At 39.6% G+C, this 10843-nt stretch overlaps 1 protein-coding gene across 1 annotated transcript; it reads right to left on the bottom strand.

Annotated features, from left to right (window-relative positions):
- Positions 1–7561: 7561 nt before the first annotated feature.
- On the bottom strand, positions 7562–10033 carry LOC146635872 (myelin-oligodendrocyte glycoprotein-like). Its single transcript, XM_085350233.1, has 4 exons — positions 9946–10033; positions 8295–8645; positions 8063–8143; positions 7562–7698 (listed from the first exon to the last, which is right to left on the bottom strand). Exons 1-4 carry the CDS (start codon positions 10031–10033, stop codon positions 7562–7564), a joined length of 657 nt encoding a protein of 218 aa, XP_085206359.1.
- Positions 10034–10843: the final 810 nt, after the last annotated feature.

The following is a 10843-nucleotide window of genomic DNA, read 5'->3' as shown; positions in this document are numbered from 1 at the left end:
GGGCCTCGGTCTCCTGGTGACATTGTGATATATATTTGTGTGTCATCTGCATAGCTGTGATAGTTTATTTTGTTGTTGTTTATAATCTGTGCCAGTGGGAGCATGTAGATGTTAAACAGAGGGGGTCCCAAGATGGAACCTTGGGGAACTCCACATGTGATACTTGTCTGCTCAGATGTGAAGTTACCTATTGATTCAAAGTATTTCCTGTTTTCTACGTATGTTTTGAACCAGTTTAGTACAGTTCCTGAAAGACCTGTCCAGTTCTCCAGTCGTTTGAGTAATATGTTGTGGTCAACTGTATCAAATGCTGCACTGAGATCCAGTAAAACTAGGACTGACATTTTTCCACTGTCTGTATTCAGACATTCAGTCATTAAACACTTTGGTCAGAGCGGTTTCAGTGCTGTGGTTCTGTCTAAAACCTGACTGGAAGGCATCGTAGCAATTATTCTGTTTTAAGAAGTAACTGAGCTGTTGAGAAACTGCTTTTTCAATGATCTTACTTAAAAACGGGAGATTTGAGATCGGCCTGTAGTTGTTCATTTGTGTCTTGTCAAGATTGTCCTTTTTCAGTATAGGTTTGATTACAGCAGTTTTTAGTGATTCTGGAAACACACCTGATAATAAAGAAAAGTTGACGATCTGTAACAGGTCTGACTCTAAAGTCTTTGAGACCTTTTTGAAAAAACTTGTTGGCAGGACATCTAAACAGCAGGAGGAGGAGTTCAGTTGACCTAAGATGTCCTCCAGGTCTTTGCTGTTAATCGGGTGAAACTGTTTCATGGTGTTTAAACAGTTTTTTGGTGGACACAGTACATATCCTGGATCTGCTGTTGATGTACCAATTGCTTGTCTAATTTTTTGGATTTTTTCAGTGAAGAATTTGGCAAAGTCATTGCAGGCCATGGTCGAATGAAGTTCAGCTGCCACTGACACAGGAGGGTTTGTTAGCCTGTCAACTGTAGAAAATAAGACCCGAGCATTATGGCTGTTTTTAGTGATGATGTCAGAGAAGTAGGACCTCCTTGCATTCCTCAGTTGTAAATTATAATTGTGAAGTTTCTCTTTATAGATGTCATAGTGAACCTGGAGGTTTGTTTTTCTCCATCTGCGCTCAGCTTTCCTACACTCTCTTTTTTCATTTTTCACTAGTGTGGAGTTTCTCCATGGAGACTTTTTCCTTCCAGAGATAACCTTCACCTTAATTGGAGCAATAGTGTCCATTACATTTAACATGTTAGCATTGAAGCTATTGACGAGCTCATTGACTGACCCTCTGGACAGGTCAGGTGTTAATGGGAAGACCTGGTTAAAAATTGCACTACTGTGTTCAGTTATACACCGTTTTGTGATCACTGTTGTTGATATATTTGTGTGGGCTGAGATTTTACTTTCAAAGAAAACACAGTAATGATCAGACAGGCCCACATCAGACACAGTAACCTTTGAAATGCTCAGGCCTTTGGAGATCAGTAGGTCAAGAGTGTGTCCTCTATTATGTGTGGCCTCTGTTACATGCTGAGTCAGCCCAAAGTTGCCCAGAGTGTTACTCAGGTCTTTAGTCCCTTTGTCCTGAGGGTTGTCCACATGAATGTTAAAATCCCCAGCAATAATTACACAGTCAAAATCAACACAGATCACAGACAGCAGTTCACTGAGGTCATTAAAAAAGTCTGTGCAGTATTTGGGAGGCCTGTAAACATTAAGAAACACAACTTTGGATGGGGCCTTCAGCTGTAAAGCCACATATTCAAAAGACTGAAAACTTCCAGGAGATAGCTGCTTACATTGAAATGATTCATTAAATAAGACAGCAACCCCTCCTCCTCTCATGCTCACCCTGGCCTCACTGATAAACTGTAGTTAGGAGGGGTCGTCTCGATGAGAACAGCTCCACTGTTACTTTGGTCCAACCAAGTTTCAGTTAAAAACATAAAATCAAGGCTGTGCTCAGTGATTAAATCATTAATTAAAAATGTTTTCCCAGCTAGAGATCTAATGTTTAATAAAGCCAACTTAAGTGTTTTAGAGGTATTACTTGTCCCCTCGTGTTTGGGAGCAGTCTGTGGCACACAAGGTATGTTTACTATGTTTAAAGATCTTTTAGAGTGCAGCTCTCTGTGTTTTGACCAGGCCACATGTCTCCTGTCACCTAAAAGTACAGAAATTTTAAAACCTTCTAGTAAACAGGGTCCCAGCTTCTCCTGGGAAAAGTCATCACTGCCATAATCCTCACAGCCCGGACCCTTCACACATCACGCATCAGACTGCGGAGACAGGGCATGAAGAGGAACTAAGGGGGGCGAGGCTGGGCAATGTGACTTCGATTGCTCTGTTGAGGGTGGGGCTCGATGGCGAACCTTTGGCCGCTCTGGTGGGGGGTTTATGGGGGACAAAAAGGGATTGGGACGGGGGGTAGATCTGAGCCCAGCATTGACCCGCTCCATCATCTCCTCAGTGAATTTCAGGTGTGGGGAGGAGGGAGAAAGGGAGGGGGAGGAGGGTGATGGCCTGTCAGGGGTTTGGGGGACTGGGGAAGGTCGTGGTCCCTTGTCCTGGTCGTTGGTGTTGTTGAGAGAGTTGGAGGCAAATAGGGACCCCTCTTCTTGCCTTAGATGTCTCTCCTTTCTGAGGCTCTTCCCGGGTGGGGGCAAATGGAGCTCCTCCTCAAGGTTTCTGCTGGGCTTTGTCTGTACTTGGAGTACTGTTTGTTCCTCTTTATGAGATAACTCCTCGTTTATCTCAGCCTTGGCACCAAGCACGGATGGATGACGTATGGAATAAAACAAGTTGGAGGTGAACAGTTTCACCCCTGACTTGTTAAAATTAAATCCATTTGCTTTGAACAGATGCCTGCGTTCCCAAAAAATATTAAAGTTGTCGATAAAGTGCACTGAGTGGTCAGCACATGCTGATATAAGCCATTTATTCAGTGTAAACAACCTGCTGAATCTCTCGTCTCCTCCTCTGACCTCCCTGTGGCCTTTCACTTTTCAACAGATTTTCAGACCTTATTTCGCTGCTTTTAGATGGATGGTTGTCCGATATAGATCCAGGGTCCTTTGATAGTGGAGCAAATCTGTTCTGCAGTTTCACATTCAGTTGTTTTGGAGGTTTGTTGTTAACCTTCCTATTCACGGTTGTCCAGTCCTGTTTCCTCCCGTATACAGGGAGGATTGTTCTTAATCTTAAAAGAAGATTAAGAACAAAGTTTACAATGTGCAGCATCAATCCATTTTCTTGTCAACATAACCATGAAAAAAAGATGTGGTCACTTCAGAGATGTAAATGACAATGACATAACTACTGGTTCTTTGAAAAGAGCAATCAGTCAAAGAGTCACCAGATCTCCTGATTCTTGCTGTATTTTATATGTTTTGTGGTGATCCTACTTTATTTTGTGTTTTGTGTATCTTAATGATCTATTTTGACACACATTGAAAACAATCTTGACTCAGACATTATTGTGCTTTGTGTTAATTCTAAACAGATAAACATCGCATCAAAATCACACAGGCCATCATCAGTTTTCCTGATGATGCTTTCAAAAGTCCTTTTTTCAGTAACTTTAGCATCTTCAATATGAGAAAGAGACAGGAAACTGAGTCACTGATGAACACGAGTCATCAGCCTCTTGTCCCTCTGTGTCCTCTGTGCCAATGGAGAGATGCCAAACTGTGTTTCATTATTCTAATAACAGTGACAATAAAGATCTAATCTAATCTAACTTCCAGCTCTAAAGTGGAAATACATCCACTACACTCAGTTAATAAAAATTCATTTTTTTCCTGTTCCTCCTTTTGATTTACTGAAAACTAATCACAACGGGAAAAAAATCAAAATGTCAACAAAAACCTGACGTCTTCAGTTGAATCAAGTAGGTCAGCAGCTATGACTCTCTTCTTTCCTTCTGACACAAAGTGAAAACTGAATCACAGAGAAGCAGCAGGTTCACCTATCCAGTCAGAGGCATTGTTAAGTGATCAGAAATGTTGGGTTCTTTACCTACACAAGTACATTTTATAAGACAGATTTCTAAAGAATTTTAGAACAGCACCTCGCAGAAACTTCACACTGAGAGCTGACAGCACAGGCAACTACACCCCCATGTTTCCTATTGCAAAACCACATTCATGTCAATACATCTACAGATTACAGTCCATTCAGAGGTGTAATGCTCTGTGGTTAAGTCCAGGCTCATGCGATGAGTGATATCAGTCAATTATAACTGCTCACATGATCAAACGCTAGTTTCACATGTACAGCTCTTGAAATCATTTCTGCGTTTTTCACCATCTTCATCATCCACAACATCATCTTCACATCATCTGCTCTCTGCTTGGGTTGTCTTTCTCCCTCTTCCCATTCTTTCCCTGTCATATAGTTCTTCTCCAGCTCTCTCTGTTCCTCACTTATTCTCTTTTAGAGTAGTAGTTTGTTTCACAATAAAAGCTTCCTCTAAAAGAGCATGTAATAGAAAAAAAATGATAAATTTTGTGTAAATATAGAATATAATTACAGTTTGATCCATAAACAGAAGAAATATGAAAAAGTCAGGTTTCTTCAGCAGATAATGTGACAGTTGTTGACTTTTTGGATTATTTGCAGTGTTTTCAGTGTTTGATAAACTTTTGCACTTTGTGCTGCCCAAAAGTGTCATATTATTACTCATTATGGTGTAAACCAGGAATCACCGACAGCTTTTGAGATGGATTTTTTTTAAATAAATTCATTCATTGTCAGTTCTTGCTTGAGGTAAGATGCTTTGATTAATCAATCAACAGCAGGACAAAATAACATGAAGACACTTCCAAAAAACAGCTGATGGGAGCAGAAAGGCTCCTAAATAAACTTGAGATCTGTGTGTAACTGCTGGATATCTGAACAGATGGATTTGTAGTCACTGTGCCACCTACGCAAATGCTCATATTATTGTTTTTATTTTATTTTTATTCATTTGTTGTCTTTGGTTCTGGTTGTTATTTCCTCAAGAAGACGCAAGACTAAACCATTAAAGAGAAATACTGCAACTGAGCTTTTCACTATCCATGTCAACATGAGAGCCACAATTCACAACAAGCTGCTTTCAAGGAACTCTGAGGTTTGTGTTCAACAAAGGATAATACCCCCTAAGTGATATATGTTTTTACGGTGGTTACCAACTCTCAAGTTACGCGGGATCGTACATGTAACAGGTCGGCTGTTAGTTAGATTTATGTGGTAGAACTGTTTGTAAAAAAACAAATTAATTCTTTATCACTTATCTCACCTTTCAATTTTATGTGTAACATTTAAATTACTGTAGTTATTATGGCAACTTGTGAGAGGTAATAATGGTTCTTTTTTGGTATTTTGGTGTATATACCAAAAAAAAACTGAGTAAAAAAGTTGTTGTTAGAAGACATTTTAAGAGAAACCGTAGCCTGTCACACACTCACATCCCAGAGAGACCGAAGAAGACTACCACAACCAGAAACCAGGGTCAGGCTTGTGTTTTTGTGTTAGTTTCTAGAGGTAGCTCAGGTTTCAGAGCTTTGGATGGTGAACATCAGCTGTTGATTCAAATAAGCTGGTGGTGAAGCTTCAACTTCTGAACTTTGAATAGCAAGTTTAAAAAGCAGGTTCTCCACTTGCACTGGCTCCACTTGTGAGGCTGTGTGGATAGGGAAAACCCACATTTGTCTCACACAAGCCCTGAGTGGCTGTGCCTACACAGGGCCAACAGCACTGTGTAGGCATGGAGATTACTACTTGAGGTCAGTGTTGTAGGTTGAATTCTACAGCTAAATGCTGATGGCAAGCGTATGACTGGAAACAGGTTTATACAAGCCTGATTCAATTCTAAGAAATTGGCAGAGGTTGGAGGAGAAGTGAATAAACCAGTTAAATAATTTTGGAATTCCCCATCTGTGCCGTCACTAAACCTGCTGCTAAAGAAGGCGCATCGTTGTTCAGTGCATCAAGGTTTTGTTACATTAAAATTAACTGCAGTTAATTTTTTTTAAATTGCAACACAAATTGATTTCTGAGCCATAAGAATAAAGAGAGGAAACGTTAAAGTTCATACTTTATAAATCAGAAACAGCAATGTTTGAAAGACCTGTATTTTTAAATAAAATTTTAAAAAAAATGCAACCTCTTAAAAACAGCATTACCATAAATCAGCTATGATGACACTGGTTATTATTTTAGTCAAAGACAGCTGCCCTGTGTTGAGAAATCAGTTTTACCCTGGTTCTTTTCATTCCTCGAGCGTCCAGAGATGGCACCGGACTCAGTAGTTATTTTCATAAAACCATTATTCATCTTTATTCATCTTCATTTACTCATCTTCATTTAAACATGCACTTCTAGAAGGGAAGACGAGGCCGGTGTCCCTCTGCAAAAATCTTCACCCCTTTGTCTGTGAAACACAGTTTTATAGGGGCGACCCTATCATAAAACCCCCTACGGTGTGCCCCAAACTCTGTCTGTGTCTATGTGCACGAGCACATGAATGCCTACATGTGCACGTTCCCATGTGTCTATGTGAGTGCTCGTGTGTGCCTGTGTGCGCATACCTGTGTGTATGTGTGTACACATGAGTGAGTGTGCGTGTGGATGTGTGTGCGTGACTGTTAAAACACTGTGGGTGTAGGTGACTCCCTAGAGGTCATAAAACCCCTCTCCCTTCCAGACCACAGTTATCCAGTTACAAATGTTGAGATCCCCACCCAAAAACATCCTCTGGGGAATTTCCACTCAGCATTAACTCTTCTCTGTTTTACTTTCACAGCTCAAGTGGGGGAGGGGTCTCCTACAATCTACTCCTAAATTCACGACACAATCAGCCTTTATTATATTGAGGGCAGTATCAGTGTCTCTACAACAGTTCTACATTCTATGATAACACATTTCTAAACTCTAAATCAGCTAAATATTCTACACCTGCTCAAAGCACTTTAGTTATGACTGTAAAGTGACTGAAGGGCATTTTAAAGCTCACTAGATTAAAAAAAACATCTAACACTAAAAATATACTAAAATGTTTAAATCTAAAAATAGCTTTAAAACTAAAAATAGAAAACTTTACTTGATACCACTACAGCAAAACAAAACACAGAAAAGAACGTCGTCCTAAATGCTTCTCTGTGTCCTTGTACAGGTTTCCTCACATGAAAGTAACTTGGACAGAAGATTTGCTCAAACAGTCACGAAATGCTCTACAGCAGACCACTTCACGCTTTTGAAGTTTGATCCCAGAAGTCAACTTTGGCATCAATGATGGTTGTTGTTGTTTCTGTATGTTAACTGTCTTGTTTAAACCAGAGGTTCAGCGTGACTCCAAACAAATTACAGGACATTGTGAAATGCTCCTGCTGCAGATCCGCCGTATCCACATGAGGCTGGAAACGTTGTTAAAAAATTAAGTGAAGTGGGTGATGCTTTCACCTCTGTTAATGTTTCCAATTTGTCCAAGAGTCACCTATGAAGCGGCACTCGCAAGCTGGAGTAAGAAAGAACAGACACACAGTTTTCCTTCATTTCCATCCTTCAGCCATGAGGCAAATGCATAAAATCAAAGATTCAAGTCTTTTACATCTGTTTTTTGACACTTTGACTCAGCGAACCAACATCCTGCGACTGCGACACAGAGCACAATAAAAAAAACGCTGACCCCAAATGGGATCAGTCGGCTCCGACGGGACAAACCACCTGCCAGGAAAAAACAAACGGAGATGAGATCTACTGTAAGACACAACATGAATGTCACATGTATTACCAACTACCAAGCACATAAGTTACATAACAATGAGTTTGAATTACTGAGATATCACTGCTGATGGTCAGGACTGGTAGCTGTATTGCTTCACAGAAAGACAAGAGATCAGAGCTGCTTAAGGAAAGTACACTTCACTTCCTGTATGTGCTTCAAATTAAGAGGTGCACATGTTAAGGACAACAAAGAGAGGGTGCCATTAGTGAGAGAAAACCACACCCTAAAGATGATTTTGATCCAGCTGTAAACTGGTTATTTTAAGGCTTTTTAACTGTCTTGATTTGTTCCTCATGTTCTCACCTTTACTGTGAAACTCTTCTGCCAGATCAGGAGTTTGGAGAGTTTCAGGATGCAGTGGTGTCTCTGTTGTCACAGTTTTAGCTGAATTTAAGTTTGGCAGAACAGAAGATTTTAAATTATTTACAATATATTCAAATATTCTTTAATGAGCAAAAACAAGTTGTTGGTAAAATAACCCAAGTACGCAGTAAGTTTAAAACCAAACAACAAAAATCTTTTCAGTCTGACTCACCAACAATCAGATGAACAATTGAAGACTTTGTTTGACTCTTTAACTTTGGGATGAAACATCTGTATCTTCCTTCATCTTCTTGTGTCACATTAGTGATTCTTAGTGAGATGTTTCCTTCTCTCAAGCCGTCTGTGAACAACGCCGTCCTCCCGACGTACGATGGGATCTTCATGTCAGTCATCTCCCTGTTGTGCCTGTATAGATGTACATATTCCATATTACGATCAGGCCTCGACCACTCCACCGTCAGTCCCACCACGTTAAACTTTGGCTCTACGTGACACGGCAGGATGACATCATCACCTGGAGCAGCTACGATAGGCTGAGGAGATCCAACCACATGTAACTGACCTGAGGAGGAGAAAAATAAAGAAAATAAAGAAATACATCCTGCTGAAAACCAAGTTAAGTATTACAATTCAAAAAAATGTCTTTAATGATGTTAAAACTTTCCAGTGCGAAAATAACAACTTTCCATGAAATTATATCCAACTTTTTAGTATAAAATGTGACTAAGAGCAAACTTTACTTTGTACCACTTGATTCAGGAAAAGAAAAATCTTTAAACTGACACAGAAACTAGAAACTTCTATAGTGAAATGCTCAAACCTGACTAATAGATTCAGCTCAGTTATTTATGATTTAAACATCTGTTGCACTTTTTGTTTATGATTCCTCTTTGTGGAAATCTGAAATGAGAAATATCAGAAGATTTGATTTTAGCCGTTATTTCCGAGCACAATATATATAGGCCTGTATACGAAAAGAAATAGCTAAACTCTGATAGCATAATAATAAAAAAAATTGAGCTTCCTTTCTAAACCCGTAGCATAACTTTACACAGAAGAGTAAGGCACAATTTTTGGTGCAGTATTTTTAGACTAATTTACACTTGAATACAGCGTCTGCTTTTATTTACAGTGTGAAACATCTGCAACATCAGCCAGTATAACAGACTGCTGCTACATCATCACTGAGTTTGCCACTGTTTTTAAATACTCCCATTAAATTATATAGCAGCAACTCTCGGTCCTTCTTTGCCGCTTCTGCAGAACGTAAAGTTTCTGACTTGTGCTCTTGTTAAGTCGCTTGGATGTCTTCCAGTAGCAAAAAACGAGGCGAAGGAAAAAAGGGGCAAAACATTTATTTTCCATACAAATCGAAAGGTACAAAACAAATGCCTCTGGTGGGAGCTCCGTTTGTATTCCCTTTATGTTACAACAAAAAATAACATTAAAAAAAAACATCAAAAAACTGTTGCTCCACGTCCTGCTTGCTTACCTAACCTTTTACCCACGCCCGGGCCAAATACACACCCCTTTTACGACATCTATCAACACTTTACAACAACAACAACAGACTAACAAAGCAGGATTAATTTATGGAGCACAGCATATTACATTATAACATAAAATGATCAAGATTATAATAGAAACTTAAAGATCATGACAAATACTTAAATATGGCATGATGTAACTGAGTAAAATATTGGCCTGGACTTGGCTCCAACAAATTATATTTGTAACTAAAGCAAGTTTAATAATTTGCATCATTGACAGGCGCTCAAGGTGCATCGGAAACACTAGAAAAATACGACTAACATGAATTAAAGCTTAAACAAAACTGGACTCATATGGCAGAGCAATCTTACCTTCAACAGGTGAGAGAGCGAAAAGCAGCATAAAGGTGAGCTTTAAAGCTGAGAGAGACACACTGCACCTAAACTCTGCTACATCCATCTACAGTGAGTGTGAGACAGACGCTGACTGACAGCAGCTGATAAATACCAGTCTGTCTACTCTCTCTCCCTCCGCCCACTTCGCAACAATTTTAAAGCGCTGTCCCAGCCCCCCCTGCCCCCTGTATTTACCTGTTTCCAGGTGCCATTAATAATAATAATAATAATAATAATAATAATAACAACACAAGATTGCATAAATGTTAGCAGGAATTTTAGTGCCAGAAAAACAGGAGGTTTTCTGCAACAGTAAAGGAAGCCTGAAAAACTCCAAGTCAAGTGACGGGAAATTCCTATTAATTACTGTCTGCTTGTTTAAAGTAAACAGTAAAAAGTTAACAGCCCACAAAAGTCAAAAGCAGCAGTTAGTTCCTCTTTATTTCACACACTGCTGTCGTGCAGCAAGAGTTGCACAACAGCTGAATGACAGAGAAGAAGCAGCTCACCTGTTCAGACAGGAGCTTAATTAGCTGATCGTCACCACCATTCTCTTCATGCAGACGAGAAAAAAAATGATAAAACAGGCTGTTTTCTTCAGTAACATGAAGGAAGGAAGCGCTTCATGTGCGGCTCTGAGTCTGAAAGTGAAAATAAAATAATAAGAAGGAGCAGTTTCGTCATACTGACGTGGGTTTAGTTTCCATTTTGTCTACTCCCGCTTTTAAACACGTTTTTAAGTTTTAGTTATTCTAACTGTGTTTCCAGCGTAATAATCTTAATCCACACACATATTAATTCTCTTTACATCTTATCCAGTTCAGGGACCTGGTTCAGGGGAATTCAGAGAGAGGGTGGATGGAGTGAAGCTGAT

Source organism: Diplotaxodon limnothrissa, linkage group LG3 (genome assembly GCF_057381915.1).
Source record: "Diplotaxodon limnothrissa isolate DT_005_m linkage group LG3, D_limnothrissa_male_GT1.1, whole genome shotgun sequence".
In the NCBI taxonomy this organism is placed as follows: Eukaryota; Metazoa; Chordata; class Actinopteri; order Cichliformes; family Cichlidae; genus Diplotaxodon; species Diplotaxodon limnothrissa.
This window is presented reverse-complemented; position numbering and strand designations above follow the sequence as displayed.

What these genes read in the sequence shown, in the direction of transcription:
- LOC146635872 (XM_085350233.1), bottom strand. Translation starts at nt 10,033, where the DNA reads ATGGATGTAGCAGAGTTTAGGTGCAGTGTGTCTCTCTCAGCTTTAAAG. An exon ending in CGCTCTCTCACCTGTTGAAG is followed by an intron (nt 8,646 to 9,945) that starts GTAAGATTGCTC and finishes TCTCCTCCTCAG; the next exon opens with GTCAGTTACATGTGGTTGGA. An exon ending in AATTGTTCATCTGATTGTTG is followed by an intron (nt 8,144 to 8,294) that starts GTGAGTCAGACT and finishes ACTTAAATTCAG; the next exon opens with CTAAAACTGTGACAACAGAG.